The 17,658-nt window shown below is 37.6% G+C and overlaps 2 protein-coding genes across 6 annotated transcripts in view; one reads left to right on the top strand and one right to left on the bottom strand.

The window, feature by feature from the left end:
- The window catches only part of cdh11 (cadherin 11, type 2, OB-cadherin (osteoblast)), an 88,083-nt gene that overhangs the window by 21,895 nt on the left and 48,530 nt on the right, over window positions 1-17,658 (bottom strand). For all 4 annotated transcript variants that reach the window (XM_077581765.1, XM_077581764.1, XM_077581762.1 and 1 more), the window contains 4 exons: window positions 6,221-6,497; window positions 5,281-5,420; window positions 3,371-3,665; window positions 1,009-1,128 (listed from right to left, as the gene is read on the bottom strand). In XM_077581765.1, coding sequence (XP_077437891.1) covers window positions 1,009-1,128; window positions 3,371-3,665; window positions 5,281-5,420; window positions 6,221-6,353 — 688 coding nt within the window. In that variant the 5' untranslated portion in view covers window positions 6,354-6,497. The remainder of the gene's footprint in view (window positions 1-1,008; window positions 1,129-3,370; window positions 3,666-5,280; window positions 5,421-6,220; window positions 6,498-17,658) is intronic.
- LOC144061374 (uncharacterized) overlaps window positions 7,470-17,658 on the top strand; it is a 75,153-nt gene continuing 64,964 nt past the window's right edge. For both annotated transcript variants that reach the window (XR_013296171.1, XM_077581766.1), the window contains exons 1-2: window positions 7,470-7,647; window positions 12,334-12,392. The gene's annotated coding sequence lies outside the window, so the exon portion shown is untranslated. The remainder of the gene's footprint in view (window positions 7,648-12,333; window positions 12,393-17,658) is intronic.

Raw genomic sequence — 17,658 nt, 5'->3', positions numbered from 1 at the left:
TAAGGGTAACACTGTAAGAAGACATTGAAATGGTATACAATATTTTGGGCTAATAGTTTGGGTAATGTGAGGGTTTAAACTCTTAATAGAGGCAGTTAAAAAAATATATTTTTTTTTGGGGTGGTGGCTATTTGTCTAATTTATTCTTGGTTCCTAACCCCTGCAACCCATTTCATGAAATCTACTTTATCTGACCTTATATTCATGTCAATACATACTGTCAACTATTCAAGTTCAAGCTGTTATCACTATTTGGAACTTTATGTTTATCAATTTATTACTATTAAGATGGAATAATCGACAACATGCCCAACAATGTACCAATTTTGCCGAGCGGATGTATCCCTGTGATAATCTATGTATTTTAGGGATCCTGAACATAACCCCACAACATTTACTTAGTAGATTGTTATAAAAGTAGCTCCCAACACAAGTTTCACCCATCAACACAAAAAAATGGTGGAAATGTCTGTCATAACAAAAAGAGTGATTTTTTTTTTTACTAGACCCCCAAACTAAGGAAGTTGACAATTTCTATGTTAAGCAGCCATTATGGGCAAATTTTAGGACTTGAATGTTGTTGAAATCTGACGAGAGAATTTGTCTAAATAAGTGGGATGGGCAACACTACATTGTGAAGTTTACACAATGTAATATAGGTTGAGCATGGCATCCAAGTTTGATGAAAACTGCAGATTCACCACAAAGAAAACCACTCAGGAGTGGCCAAAGAAAGCTGGAAAACTCAGACACCAGTGTTGCTGATCAATCTGAAATTGCGCCTATCATCACGCCTATCATAACAGAATATACCAAAACGACTCAAAGACCAATGTCCAAAAGTGAACTAAAAGTCAGCCATTTTGCTTTGAAGCAACCATTTTGACCGATATCCGAGGCTGGCATTTCTACTAGGAAATTGGTCCAAAGCCCCACTGAGAAGCAGGTATACTAGACGGATGGGCAGATAGACAGAGCAGGTGTACCTTACTGTTGCTTGTTCCTCACCTGTCTGAGGCTCCACGGAGAAGTACGGTTGTCCCTGCAGGATGCTGTACACCAACCGGGCGCTGTTTCCGTACGTGGGGTCATCGGCATCCGTGGCCGTTACCTGCATCACTGACGTACCTGCCAAACACAAGCACACAAAAAATGACTTCTTCTGCATGGCCAGGCCACAAGCGCCGCTTGAGCATCTTTGCATGGCGAGCACGTCCATCAACGCGCAGCAAGGAGACTGCTCGGCTGTCTTTGTCAGTCTGCATGCTGCTGTGTTAGCTCCTGCTACACTGCCCGTCTGCAGTGTTCAAATCTCACCAAGGAATGAAAGAAAATAATTCCAAAAAGAAAGGACGTGACAACAGGAACTTGAAACCCTGCTTTGAAATCCTAATTTGAAACCTTAACACAGTCTTGAAACCCTCATTTGAAGCCCAGAATTTAGTTTGAAAGCCTAACAATGGCTTGAAACCATTATTCTGGCTTGAAACCATTATTCTGGCTTGAATCCAGATTCTGAAACACTGGATTCAAACCAACACCCTGACATAAAACCCCAATTTGAAACACAAACCTGGTTTAAAACCCTACTATTAAAGCCCTAATTCAGAATCCTAATCTCAGTTTGAAAGCAAACCCTGACTCAAAACCTACTTTAAAACCTTAATTGTCAACCTTAGCATTAACAATACCTTGACATACTACTCTAAAACCCTGAATTAACACAGTAACCCTGATTTGTAACTCTCATTTAAAAAACAAACCCTGGCCTCAAAATGCACTTTAAAATAATCATTTAAATCCCCAACCCTGGCTTCAAACCCTAATAATCTTAGTTTGAAAAAAAAAAGTTTTAAAACCATTACCCTAGTTGAAACCCTAACCCTTCCTTGAAACCATAACACTCGCATATAACCCTAATTTAAAACCCTTATCCCTGATTAAAAAAGTACTTTGAAATCCTGATTTGAAGCCCTAACATTTTTTGAAACCCTACTTTCAAAACTCAAATTTAAAACCCTAAATTTAGTTTGAAAACCAAACTCAAGCTTGAAACACAAATTTAAAACCCTACTTTAAATCTATACCCACTGCCTTAAATCCTAATTTAAGATCCTATATCTGGTTCAAAACCCTAATTTAAAATCCTAACTCTAGTATGAAACCCCAACTGAAACCTTAACTTGAAAAAGCTGCTTTAAACCTTAACTGTGAAACTAACTTACCCTACTTCAAAATTGACACCATACTTTTAAACCCTAACCTTGGCTTGAAAATCCCCTAACCTTCTGCTCATGCCTGACTTGTGCGTTCAAGTTTCACGCGGTCGGACGATTTTGAAATGGAATCGCTCAAACGTCCTCTTCGCGTTTCTTTATGTGGAAAGGCTGTCCGCAGTTTCAGGGGCGTTAAGAGTCCCCGTGACCACAACCAATCCGGGCTGGAGAGTCTATCAATATCGGAAGCTCTTAGTCATGAGAGCCGCAGCAGCTTGTCGGGAGTTTGATTCCTTTTAATGTATGCGCTAATGGTGCGGTCATGTAGCCACCCTTCCTGTGCTCGGGTTTCCATGAGAATCGATCATTCCTGAAGAAGAATGACCATGATGAACTTCGGCAAAGACTTCATTATTCATCATTGGACTCGTTTGATGTAATTTGATTGTGTATGCATTTGCGTGGGAATGTTTAGCTGGCTAAACATTATATTAGGCTGTTAAGCAATCAGGAAATAAACCATCTAGGCAGTGTATCAACGCCTTGTCGTTACTTCGCTTTTGACCTCTTACACCGCCCTAGCACCAAGGGAGTTTGCAGACTTGGCCGTTGGGCCAGAGAGAGAGAGGCAGCGCTAGTTAGCTGGTCCAACAGAATCTTCAGAATGAACGGATTTAAAGCAAAAGCGGAAAAGTTATTTTCAACTAAAAAGGACAACCTTTCCGTAGGTTGGCGCGGCTGCGTTACCGCATTAGCCGCATACAGTCTTGATAAACTGATGTTTTCATTCAAAATACGTTAATGTGTTTTGGACAAAATATGGTGCAGATAAAGAGCAATTTAAGTGCACTCCATTTACTATTTGTCATTATGTTCAAACTAGATTTTAGATTTTTTTTGGGCCTATGATGCGTGTTTTGGCAAAAATACAATAATTAACCCAATCAAGTTCTTTCAGGACTCGCTGCTTAAACGAATAACGAATGTGAATTTTGGATGATTTAATGATTACGATATTGATTAAAATAATAATGATGATCATTTTGGCCCTAATTATACAGCCCTACAAATTGTTTACGGCCACAACCACAAACAATTGTTTACATTTCTAGCCCCATACAATTGTTTTCCAGTTAGTATTGTGTAACACTCACCGACATTGGACATCTCAGGCACCCTAGCGTAGTAGGGCCCATGCAGGAACTCCGGCGGATTGTCGTTGATGTCCTGCACCTTGACGATGAACTCAGAGGGCGGCTCCAGAGGCTTGTTGGTATCTCGGTCCACCGCCTGCGCTGTCAGCGTGTACTGAGCCTGCTCTTCACGGTCCAGCGTCTTGGTGGCGTGAATGTTGCCCGTCTTGTCGTCGATGACGAAGATGGTCCCAGCGCCCTCGCCCGACAGGATATACTTGATGTTGCCTTTGCCCGAGTCCACGTCGGAGTGGAGCTGTGTGGGATGAAGAGCAATTAAATTATGTCATGCTTCAAGTAGAAGATGCCTATATTTGATATATTTTTTGGGTTAATTTATATTGTATATTACATCCTCAACTAACGAACACAATGGGTTCCGAGAGGTTGTTTGTAAGTCCAATTTGTTTGTAAATCGAATCACATTAAATTTTGAATCACAAATTTTGTTTCATCAAATATTTGTTTTAAATAAAACGAGAAAAATATGTAAAAAATTAAATAAAATAGAAAATTAAACAAACAATATTCTTTATATATATATATACAGTACATAAATTTAATTAAAAACATACATTAAATTACATCATCCATTCATCCATTATCTGAACCACTTTTCCTCACAGTACATACAATTTTTACACAGTACAATGCAATAAAAACAAAATAAATATGCTTACTGTACATAGATGGTGGAGGAGTTATTGAGTTGAGTTCATGTAAGGCTGAAGTGGAATGCATTATGTATTGGGTGTAACAGTCTCAGGAAACTATGTTTTCTGACTGTCCCTGAAGTGCACACGAATTATGATTGGTGCGTATGACGAGTCAAGATGGCGACTACCGAGTCAGATTCAATTGATTTTGAAGCTGAAGGGCTATTCACTACTACGCTGATAAAGAAGAGGAATGAGTGCTGCTTTTCATGAATATCCTCCAGGAGAGATAATGTATGATACGGAGCGCACTTAAATATTAACTTGCACGCAAAATACAGCTTTTATGGACATCAGTCAGCCTTTGTTCGTATCTGCGAATGTTCGTAACGCGGATGTTCGTAACTAGAGGACTAATTCAATGGTTCATTGAATTAGAATTAATAATGAAATGAAAAAAATATTAGTTAAATGTGCGAATTAATTATTTTATTTGAATAAGTAATTGGTGAATTTTCAATAATTAAATTCAATATTAACGTTGAAAAATGAGTCCGGATTATCTACTTCTTGAAATGAACTATGGTATTAAAAATAAAATGCAGAAATTTTATAAAATTAAACCATTAAAATTATTTAAATAAACAATTGTATACAAACACAAAAACTATTAGTAATATAAATAATTTAAATATAAATAACAAAACATGTTTAAGAAAGGGCTAACTAATTCTAATAAATTATTCATAAAAAAGCTAGAACATAATTTGTTTAAAATAAAAACAATTTTACGTTTCATTTTACTTAATTTAAATAGTTTTATCATTATTTACTATATTTTAAAAACCCTTGACCACAAAAGTTTGCCCAGCGCTGCATGTTTTCGGTGTCTCCTGCCTCCAACCCAGGTGTTTCAAATCATCAGCTCGTAAATACGTTCTGCAGGAGCCTCTGAGCTGTGTTTGAGGAGGGTGACATCAAAAACATGCAGGACTGCGGCTCTCTAGGACCGAACTTGCCTACCCCCTGTATTAAGCCAAAATGCAACTACCTGAGGGAAATCACAATTTCAGTAAAAACAGGTATCCAGAATACAAAATCATTGCCATATAAATCACCACAATATAAATCTGCAGATTTTAATGCAGTCATAAAACTTGAAATCACTGATGAAAATTGATTTAACCTCCCCCCAACCACTCTCTCTCAACTCACCCTTCCCACCAGAACTGGATCCGGTCCGGTGTACTCCTCAATGACAAAGAACTGATTCCAGACCCAACCTCTTTTGGACCTGTGCAGCACCTGACCCTCCTTGCCCAACCGGGGCCGGTGTCTGTGCATCGATGTGTGACCTGCACACACACATACATTGTATTGACTCTACTATGAAATCACAAGGTTTTCTCTCTGAGGGTTCTTTTTATTTTTATTTTTTACCAATTGAGATTAGCGCCAAGGTGTGTGTAGGATGCGGGAAAACACGTCAATGGAAATCCCACTTGGACATCACAGTGAGAAAGTGTGTGTGGGTGGTGCTTTTCATAATGTAGCCTATTGTGAGCAATGGTAGTGTTTTAATGACAAAACAATGGGAAAGTACCTCCTCCGTTTAAGCAACAAATGTATCATTTTAATTGCAACATGTTGCTATTTAAGTGAGAGACAATGATTTTTTTAGGTCTATATAGCACTGTTTCTTAATAAAAATAAAATATTTGTTTATAGCTACATGTCTGTATGTACTTTATAGTTAGTTATGCCATTACTGTATGTTATGTACAATATTTTAAAATGATACTTTTCCTATTGAAAAACGCATTCAGCAACACATGCAGGATACATATATACCCATATAAACATATACAGTATTGCTTTTACCCTCACCCTTCCATTACATTTTCATTTTCATCTAAGAAAATTGGGGTGCCGTTTGGCAACCTGTCAGGCTTCTCCATTCTGTCTCCCTCTGTTCATCTGTTATTAGATGGATTACAACTGTTGAGTAAATTCCGTTGCTCTATATTCACCCATTTATACGTACATATAATTGTATAGAGTATTTTTGTGGCCAAATATAACTTAGTAGCAAGCACTAATGTGGCTAAATATGGCGTGTTATTGTGTCACTGTTGGAAGACTACAGCATTCTCACCTGCATGTCTGTGCCTGTGGGGGCGATGACCCAAGGAGTCGTGTCCTCTTTGGCTTGCCGTTGCCAGGCTACAAAGGGCGCAGAGTCCCGCTAACACCAGAAACACCCTCAGCATCATCATTGTCATCATCATCAAATCCGACCTCCTCTATCTGGTTCCTCTCAGTGGAGCTCAGCCCCCACTGAGGTGACTTCCTGTTTGGCGAAGGGAATGTTGGGAGTGTTGATTTCACGAGTGCCAACCTTCTTCTTCGTCTTCTCCTCCAATCCTCTAAGCCTGGAAGCAAACAAAATGTTGGAATTATTGATGATGCTCACAGTAAAGGAAAGGAAGCTTTCCGTCTGATGTTCGTCAACCTTGTTACGCGAGTCGCCTTTAATTAGCCAGCCAAGGCCATCTGTAAACTAATTAGCTTGAATTCACTTGGACATAGATGGGACCACTCATGTGAAAATGGTAGAAAACAAGATGTCGGTTTCTGTTTACATGTCTTTATTTAAAAAGACTATCAATCACATGTGCAGCAATATGACAACATGAAGTAAGTGGATGTAAATGCTGCAAGAGCACAGCCAGCAGCCCTCCCACCATTGACACTTCTTTTCATTTTAAATAACAGTCAAAAAGAATGTTGCATCATATGAAGGAGTGACAGGACAAACTGAAAAGAAAACTATTTTAGTTATCACCAGAATAAAGTTGTGATCTTGTGTGAATAAAAGGGTGGACTCAAAAGTAATGATTTCACATTTGTTTTTTACTTACAATTGCAGTATTTGCCTGAGGGGTGAAAAAATGATAACAACTTGAAAAAGTTTCTTGTTAAATTTATGAACAACAATCATCATAAAAAATTGACTAATATAATTGTTTTCAGAGAAAAAATGAATGAGAAAATGTAATACTGTACATTCATATTCAGATGAAATTAGTTTTTTTAGTACAAAAATGATTCACGAAAATAAATAAATTAAAGTAGAAATTTAACGAAAAAAGTAATACAGCATTCAAAATGTCCTTAATAACACATACTTCACCTTTCCCTTTGGAGACTACCCTTTATGGGTGGGGTGTTGCTAAAGTGCAACTACTTCTAAAACCGCATGTTACATCACACGCTTTAGCCATGGAAGCTAAGTATGTCAAGCAATTTTGAAAAAAATAAAAGACCTGTAATTCTATTTGAAAACACTGGAAGGTGCTACACCAGGAGGGTCAGACCTGTTTTTGGTTGTTGGTCATGTGACAACCTACCAGGAAGTGAATATGGAGCTCTAAGAAGCAGCATTCATACAACGTTTAAAAATATGTTTTTAAACAGAACGAAAAGCAATAAAATGTAATAAAATGAAGCTAAAGATCAAACTTGATTATGGACATATTCACTGGTCATACCAAGTAGGCAAAGCCAATGTTATTTTGTGAGGTAAGTTTGCACAGTATTCACCTAGTGATAGTTGTTTATTTGCTTCTATTTTCCATAGTTGTAGTGCACTTTCAACATTTCAATTTGATTTTGGCATTAACAAGGTAAAGGTAAAATGGCTTGTTTCATTAATTCACTGTCATACAGTGTTTGGAGAGTATCTTTCGTGCCTCTTTTGCCCTCCATTTTGTCCTTAAGCCACTTAAAAGACATCTTCCTTGCTCTGAACAGATCTTGCCTCAGCTAGGATTTTTTTCAGAATAGTTTTGTCTTTCCTAGCATCTACTCTTCACTTTTAGGGGAAATTCTAAGAAAACATCACAATTGTCCGAATTTTCTAAGAATTTGGCCACTAGGAACAACTCTTTGCAGAATGTTTTGGAATATGGCCCCGGATGTTTAAAATGTGACATGAGACGAGGGCAATTTAGGACCCAAGTGCGGCACATCAAATCACAGCGATAGTTTGGAAATTGCTTCATGACTTTGATATCTACTGTGACAGATTCACTTCAAAGCCAGAATACAGAGCAGCTGACTTCTCAGTAGAGTAAGATTGGGAATTTGTTTTGAGCAAAGTCATGTAATGCTCCACAGGCCACAGGTATCAGACCAAAAATGCTCACACTTAATTGTTGTCTTAATCCACAATTCACAGAAAGCATAACGGGGAACTCACAATTCGTTATCTTGATAGCTGAATCCCCAACAGCCATGGGGACTGGCAAACAAACGTGGCAAAGCAGAACATGTTATGAACTTGTTATTGCTCAAACTTTGTGGCCAAAGGTGGAGGTGATAAACGGGAGACTGTTGTAGTGTTTTCATGTCTAACAATCTGATCAAGATTGTGTCATCATAGGCGGGTGTCGATGACTAGGGTCGAAAGATTGCATTTGGCTGACAGACTGGCTGTCATAGCAAGAAATGTGACCGTATCCTCCAAAACATTCACTTTAGAGTTTTAGCCACTTACTGAATCATTGTTAATGTTTGTTATGCTTCCGTAAATTAATCTTGAACAGTTTAAAGCATCCTTTGTGACCATATGTGCCCTTGATCACTTACTGCCTGATAAACTTTCTTTCCATTAGGGTTTTTGGGTCATTTCATTGGCCCTTGCTTGATCACATGACCAGCCAAGCAGGTAGCACTGACAATTAATCCCACTCAGGCTCATCAAGTGGCTAATTATGCCTGACACTTGATTGATGGGACTTGTTGGAGAGTTTTGTTTTAGTGGGGAATAACCTTGAAAGCAAGATGAAGAGAAAAGTGGCAAAAAGTTATGGTCGTAAGGTTGATATACTTTTTATTTTTTTTTTTAAGTACTGTTCATATCAAATTTCAAGCATTTTGTGCACCTTGTTCGAAAGTGTAGTGCACTAAAAAAACACAAAGTCCTGTATGTTTTATGTTTACATTTAAAATAATAATGATTGTGAATCAAATTCTTATTCCAAGCACTTTTCCAAGTAATGCATTAAAGCCAAACCTGTTTAAGAATTCCAAGACCTCCCAACTTATTTTAATGGCAGCAAACTTGTTCAGAATCTCCTCACAGACTGTCAAAGTGTCACAATTGTGTCAGCTTTTATTAAGTGGCAACATAATTCAACAAGTCCAGCATAAATTGAATTTATAGTGGGGGGGAAACATTGCAGCAGTGTCTTATTTCGCTTGACCGCGCTCATCTGTTATTCTGAAACGATGTGCCACTGTGATAGAGAAATAGGATATTTTATGAAGGAGGACCGGCGACGGCATGAATGATGCCTCTACAAATATGAAACTTGATAACACCACTATTGATTGAATTTGTCTTCTTTAAGGACGAAAACATGACAGGAGAATCTTGTCACAGATTTTGGAACAAGCTGGTTTCACCTAGTGATGTGAAATTTGGTAGATGTGCCTATCATAAGTAGACCCACAAAAAAGCCTCGAGGAATCCATGCTGGAAATCAGTAGTTGCCTAAAGGGGGTGGGGGGACTAAAGAAGTATAAGAACTTAAAAAAGTTTCTTGCTAAATTAAAGACAAACATTCATCATGAAAAAAAAAAAGACAACCGGTAAGATTTTTTTTTCTTGACAAAACTTACTACATTCTTATTCAGATGAAAGTTTTAGTACAAAAATGATTAAAAAAAATAAAAATAATAAATAACACCACTAAGTTTGTCTCCCATTTTGTTCTAAAGTGGACATTTTAGTCAGATGATTGCATCTTAATTTTTTTGTGATTGATACAAAATTTGATGGATGGGCAACGCAAAGTTCCGAAGAATAAGATTTTTTGTCGTCGTGTGTGGGTGGAGCAGCAAATTTTGATGACTTGACAAAAAATGGCTGCGTAGTGCTACAAGGGAACCATTTGAAAATGCAGACCCAGAAGCCAGTTTCACCTAACAACATAAAATTTGATCTATCATGGGTAGAACCACAAAATTGGCAAATTTATCCAATGGATACCAAATTTTGAGCATTTATACAAGCAGATTGACAACTCAAAATTGCAAATAATTTATAATAAGTTTTTTTTTTCTTTTTTCTTTTTTTTTTCTATAGAGCTCAGGATTGTTCATTCGATTTGACATCATCATTGCTCTCCTTTTTAAAAAATAAATAAAATAAACATTTTTTCTCATTTTTCTTTTTTTAAATTTTTTAAAAATATATATACATATATATATATATATATACACATATATATATATATATTTTTTTTTTGTATGTGGGTGAGTATGTGTATGTGCGTGTGTGTGTGCGTGCGTGCGTGCATGCTTGTGTGCGTGCGAGCGTGTGTATTCATCAGTTCACCTAAAGCCCATTAAAAAAAATCCCATACTAATAATATAATATAATAATAAATTGCCAAATGCAGAAACATCAATGTAAGTTATCACGATGTAGTGGCTCTCGCTAACAGACAGAATTAAGTAACCAGAATTAGGTTAAAAAATTCTATATACGTAGACCATGTTTCTATAAATTTTGATATTTGGTTTTTATTTGAGGCAGATATTTTTTCCATTAAAATTGGATTTATGAGGAGGTTAGACCATTGGTCGATATTCAGAGTTTGTTTATTTTTCCAGTTAACAAGAATTGTTTTTTTAGCGATAGTAAGGGCTACAAGTGTAGATTGAAATTGTTTATGTGGTAAGTCAGTTGTTGTTAGGTCACCTAGCAAACACAAGTTTGGAGATAAAGGTATCCTACAGTCCAAAATAGCGGAAAGTTTTTCTAAGACTTTAGTCCAGAAATACATAACCGGAGTACATAACCATGAAGCATCAACATAAGTGTCTGTAGTGTTTTGTAAACATTGGAGACAAATGTCGGAGTCTGAGAGTCCCATTTTCTTCATCATATATTGAGTAATGTATGTTCTATGAATAATTTTATATTGGATAAGTTGTAAATTTGTGTGTTTTGTCATTTTAAATGCGTTTTCACAAACTTGAATCCAAAAGTCAGATTCCGGTGCTATAGACAAGTCTGTCTCCCATTTCGAGATGGGTAAATACATTTTATCAGTATATGAAAGTAACTTATATTACATTATATAACTTATATTACAAAAATATATTTTTGAAAGTTTTTTTGTTGTTGTCGGAGAAAGCTTGTTAATATCTTTAGCTAAAACAGGCGGTTGGAGCGTACCCCGAAGTGTTGGAATTTTTTTCTTTATCATATTTTTAACTTGAAGATAATGTAAAAAATTTCCGTTTTTTATATTGTATTTTTGGAGCAAGGATGTATATGATACAAACATATTATCTGAGAAGAGATGGTGGAGATGTGTAATTCCTTTCTGCTCCCACACACCTAAATAAAACGGTTGGTTGTTAAGTTGAAATTCGGGGTTATGCCATAGGGGAGAAAGCCCACAGGGCTCCACTTGGGCTTTTGTCAATTCTAGTGCCTTCCACCAGGCAGTCAGGGTGGCGGAAATCATTGGGTTTTTAAAACAATTATGTCGCTTAATCGATGTTGTAATAAAGAGTAAATCTCGAAGTCTGAGGTTATTACAATCCTTCTGTTCTAGTTCCAGCCAACAGTTAGTGTCTCTGTTGGGTTGTGCCCATAGAACGATATATTGTAGCTGGTTAGCTATATAGTAGTACATAAAATTTGGTGCCTCTAGACCACCTTTGGATTTACTTTTCTGAAGAGTAGATAGACTAATCTTTGCTTTTTTTTATTCCAGTAAAATTTTGTAACGGCTGAGTCCAACAACTGGAACCCTTTAGCCGTAGGTTTAAATGGAATCATTGAGAAAAAATAGTTTATTTTGGGTAAAACTTTCATTTTAATGGTGGCTATTCGTCCTATTAGAGAAATAGGAAGATTGTTCCAGCGCTCCAAGTCACTATAAATGTTATCCAGAAGTGGAGAAAAGTTTAAATGAATTAAAAGTTAATTTAGGTGAGATTTTTATGCCTAAGTATTTTAAATTACCTATAGGAAATGAGTAGTGTGGGTCCTGGCTTGCAGGGTTCCATGAATTAATATAATATAATAATAATAATAAGTTTTTGATGGCATGTGGGCCGAGCATGACACAACATTTGATGGCTTACTGTATAATAAAAAAAACTTGCAGCACCTCTCAAATTCTGTGTGGGTGTGAGGCTCCATTCGTTTAATTTACCATTTTGATGTATTTATTTCCTCCTTAGACTTGGCCAGAGGTGCGAGTGAGCTGGTTGTGCAGCAAACGAGATAACGACTCCCTCGGGTGAGTAAGCCCCTTTCACCCGCCTACTTCCTGTGTCTGAACACATGACTCAAGAGTCGCATTAGAACAATAGACAAAGTGTGTGTGCGTCTGTGTATATTTATAAATGTGTATGTGTGCGTCCCTCGGGTGGCAGGAGTCACGAGTTGTCCGAGACGTTTGTGATTCATTGGCAAACAGACTGCATGCTGCTTGGGGAGTTTTGAGGGGGGTTCAAGAGGTTGTAGCGGCGGGGTTGCAACCTCGCTAACTAACTCCACATGTGTCCGAATGAAGCTGGTTATTCACACGCCACTGTTTAAGTGGCACGATTACATTTCAGGGTCAAGTGCAGGGATTACCTAAAGTGTGGCACACCCCAAGTATCAGATTAAAGGTCTAATGGAAAGTGGCACAATCAAATCCAAGGATCTGGTGAAGGGATTCCTGTGGTTACTGTCTGGTTTAATAACTCTACATTTAAATTAGTTACATAATTAGTATTTTCCCTTGTTAAGTTAGAGTTTTTAGCACAGAGGTGCATTGCACCAATTCTGTCGAAATGCTGAAAGTGGTGCATTTCTTAAAAAGACCCCAGAAATGCAAATTTTTATCATCACCATTTCCTGATCCACATGTGAACTCGGACTCAACCTCAAAGCTCCTCTCCAGATGTGAGTTCTATTTCTTCCTACAGTTATCAGAGGGATGAAATTCAAACAAAAGCAAAACAAGGTCATGTGAGGTTTATAATGAGATTTTCTGTTACTGTATAAAAAAAATCCACTTTTTCAAAACAAATCTCCTGATCTTATTTGTAAAGGCTGGAGATGCAAAAAGCTGCAGAGTTTGTTTGGATTTTCCACCTGCAGAACTTGTACTTGTTTTCATCGGGCATGATGTGTGTGATAAGGCAGGAAAAAATGGCGGGAACGGGGTGTAGCCAATCAGAGAGCAGTAATAAACAGACGTGCTTCGCATGTTGAGAAGATTTAAATAATTTCCACATGCTCCCATAGTCTCATTTTTGTATATTGTCAATTTATCATGTTCCAATATTTGTATTTTGTATTTTCTCCTGTTCTTACACAATCTGTATGTTCTCATGTTCATTTTCCTGTTCTTATATTCTCATGTTTTTGTGCTCATAATGTGTAATTTATTTATAACCTATATTATCTGTATTTCTACAGTGTGATTTTATTCAAATTTTTTATTTTATTTCTTACGGTTTCTCATGGCTCTCAATTTGTGATCTCATGCATTCTGGTTTTCATACACTTGTGTTCTCCAATTCTGGTACAATATTCTGATATTCTCAATTTTGTGTGTTCCTGCTGTCTCTTTGCATCTGTTGTCTTTTCGCATATTACTCACACACATGCACACCCACACAAAAGAGTTTTGGAGTTCATCGCGAGTGAGTCATTTGCGTGTTAGCCTGGTAAAAGCTTGAAAGTTGGCGCACAATTTAGTGCAAAACATGAGGTCTAATTGCTTTTCAATTGGACCACCAATTGCGTGTGTGTGTGTGTATGTGTGTGTGTTGCGATTAGAAAAGGCTTCTAAGCTTTCTCAGCACTCATGTAAATTAGTATTAATGTCACACTGATACACAATTCTTATTTTGTGTGTGTGTGTGTGTGTGTGCGTGTGCGTGTGTGTGTGTGTGTGTGTGTGTGTGTGTGTGTGTGTGTGTGCGTGCGTGCGTGCGTGTGTGTGTGTGTGTGAGTGAGTGTGTGTGCGTGCGTGTGCCTTTGTTTTTGTTACATTATGAGGCCCATACACATGCTTTTTTCCTGGTTTAACTACCATTGTGGGGACCCACTTGATCTTGTCAGGACATTTTGCTGGTCCCCACAAGTTCAGACCTCTTTTTGAGGTTCAAGACTTGGTTTTAGAGTTTAGGTTTGAATTGCGTTTTGATTAGGGTTAGGGTAAGGGTTAAGGAATCAGTTGTGATGGTTAAGGTTAGGGTAAGGGGCTAGGAAATGCATCATCAATGAGATGTCCCCACGGTGATACAAAGACAAACGTATGTGTGCGCATGCGTGACTGTAATTGTGATTTCCTGACTGTAAGCATATGTACTGTACAATACATGTGACTGTGTGTTACAGTGTGTGCATGTGCCTTATAAACTTGTGTGTGAATGCGTCGCTGTAACTGATTAGCATTGAACCATTCGTGCAACTCAAGTGCTAATTAGCAGCCACAAGCCTGTACCGCATGCACACATACACATGACTGCTGTAGTACTACATTTGTTTGATTAATGTAAATGTCATGTGGTGACACAACAATCCGCTTTGTTTGGCCAATTTTGGTGGAGTCGCCTGTGCTTTGATACACACTCCACACGCATCATTGCGCCACTCTCATGCTTGCAATCTCTCATTTTGTTCCTGTTCTGTTCTCATAGTATTCACAATCATAGATTATTTATCTTATATTAATTTTCAGTAAAAAGGGGCAGGGGGGGGGGGGGGGGGTTGGCGGACGATAATGGCGTCACGTCAACGTTTTTTTTTACCAATCTTTAATGTTTTAAAGCATTAATGCTTTACATACATTTTTTTCCCAGATTTTTCAAAATGTGGAAGTTCTTTTTTTTTTTTTTATCTTAGACAATATCATTTTAAATAAAAATAAAAAAAGTTCAGTTAGCTCCCAAAGTTATCAGTATGTCTTAAAAAGTTGATTGTAAACTGGAAACACCTTTCTTTGTTTTAATGTCGAACAAAAACAAAAGGCTCAGAAGGTTCCCAGGGTCAGCAGCATCTCTAGTAAAGTTAAATGAAAATTTAAATAAATAGTTACCTGAGATTAAAATGGTTTTAGCTTCACCTTTTACTAGCCATCAGATTTTGAAAAAAGGCCGATACCGATATTTGTCAAAATGTGCAATATTGGCGCCGATAATCGGGCAGGCCAATTATTGGTCTATACCTAGCTAAAACACTATTCAAAAACTTGAACTTGTCATGTATTTTCTTGTAATATATTGAATGTAATTTTTTGGGGGGCAACGCTGCTTGTAATTTATTTATTTTTACTTATTTTTTGTTGCGTATTATGCTACAGTGACTTGTAGTTTGTGGAACATTATTTTGCAACTGTAGAACAATTAATTTGAGTCATTTGGAAAACATGTTTCTTTTTTGTAGTATATCGGAACATCGTGATCGTGACTCAACTGCATGAGGAAAAAGTGGCCTCATGTTTTCAATTATTTGCACATCATTTAAAAACAATGAAAGTTCTCTTCCAATTACCCCATCACAGGCATTCTAATGTGCTTCCCGAGTTGCTTCTCTACCCGATTTGTCCTCTTTATGAAAGACAAAAGTCTTCAATGGCTGTCCAAATGAGATGCGTCCAAGCCGGAGGCCAAACAAAGCCGTCTCCGATTAGACAGTTGACCAATGCTTTTGGCGCATTTTTACGACTTTGTCCGCCATTTAGCCCTTTTAATTACCATGCGCTAATCTCCGATGTTCAATTTAAAATGGGAAAAGAGGGCGTTCGTTTGCGCTAATGTCGCCATTATTGACTGAAATAGAAACTCAAAGGGCACCCTCAATTAACTGGCATCTTAATTAATACTCCTCATTCCTTCACCTCCGCGCCATATTTCTCCATTTATCTGCCTTTCGCTCTTTCTTTCTTCTTCTCTGTCACAGCTCAGTAGTGTCTGCAATGGCAATTACTGCCTCACAGTTGAAATGACACAATAATTGACTGCTGCACTACATTACAGTACACGCCACAAAGTGAATATTAATATCCACATGCTGCAGACTTTTTCCAGCCTCTCGTGTATTATTACTGATCTGAAAGGTTTAGGTTTAGGGTCAAATTAAGGGTTAAAACAAAAGTTTCAAGCCACGGTTGTTTCGAGGAAGAGTTTGAAATTTAAGATATCAAATAAAAGGAAGGTTTTGGTGTAAAATTGGGGTTTTAAATGAAGGTTTCAAATCAGGATGAGGATTGTTAGGTTTAAGGTTTCAAATTAGGGTTTAAAGTAGATAAACTGCCATCAGAGACAGTTGAGAAAAAGAAAGCATTTAAGTATTTAAGAGGCCATAAAATGTCGCTAAAAGTTTGAAATGAGTCAATTTAGCTGTCAAAAAAAATACCCCAAGATGAAATACATTCAGAGTATTGGCGTAGTGTTAAGTTGTATATTTTGATAATTTATTTTTATTTGTTTAAATGCCGGGCTATGGCCACTGAAAGTCAGTCTTTATGTGAAACTGATCTGCACCTCAAAAAATGTTGGCGACTGCTGTCAGAGTTTTAAGCCTGCGTTACAGTTTTTAGGGTTCCTCTTCTCTGCAGCTGCTATTAGATGACTCTGACTATGTTTACATGCAGTCAATATTCGGGTTAAGTTCAGAATTCCGGTTTCTGAAAGAATCGAGGTAACACGTTTACATGCATGGTGGAAAGAGTTACTCCCGTGTACATGCTCATTTGTGCTCGATTGGAATAATACGTTTGAACCGCGCCGCGCAGACGACGTAATTATATAAATAACGTCATTTGCGCTTTTAACTTACTATATGTGCAATAAAAGACATATTTATGTCACTCACCACGCTAAATAAAGTAGTCAGTTTGGTTCTTTGCTGCAAGCGTCATGTTTGTTGACAACGGCTTGAGTATTTCCGGTGGGTTACACGCCAGAAGCACGGACTTATATACTTGTATTTACTGTATGTGTATACAGGCACAAACTGTGGCGTTTTCACCGTAGAGACTAATAATGTGAAAACGCAGTGGACAAATCAATGTATTCAAGGGAGGCTCCTTTAGCATGTAGGACGGAGCTTCGCATACACGTCATGACTACATAGACCAAGATTCTTTGCTAATCTAATAAGCGAAGAAGAAGAAGAAAAGAAGACGAAGAAGAAAATAGCGAGCATGCCAACAGTGAAAAACATTGCCCCGATCGATCGAGATATTCCGAATGTGTTTAAATGAGCAAGAATTCCGGTTATGAAAGGAGTAACCCAGGGCTCTTATTCGGGGTTTTAAAAACCCGAATAAGAGCATATTCGTGTTTTTGCGCATGTTTACATGGCCTTACAAAACCTGAATATTGCCAATATTTGGATTTTAAAAGGGTTATTGCCTCCATGTAAACGTGGTCTCTGAGGAGGTCGCAGACGAGGTTGCTGCAGCTCTCTCTGCTTCCTTTCATCCAAAGGAAAGAAGCTAGCAGACAAAACAGTTCAGACAAACCACACCAACACAAGTGTGTTGAAAAGAAATCAAGTAG

Source organism: Vanacampus margaritifer, chromosome 12, assembly GCF_051991255.1.
Source record: "Vanacampus margaritifer isolate UIUO_Vmar chromosome 12, RoL_Vmar_1.0, whole genome shotgun sequence".
In the NCBI taxonomy this organism is placed as follows: Eukaryota; Metazoa; Chordata; class Actinopteri; order Syngnathiformes; family Syngnathidae; genus Vanacampus; species Vanacampus margaritifer.
Note: the sequence above shows the minus strand (reverse complement) of the source record. Positions and strands in the feature narration are given on the sequence as shown.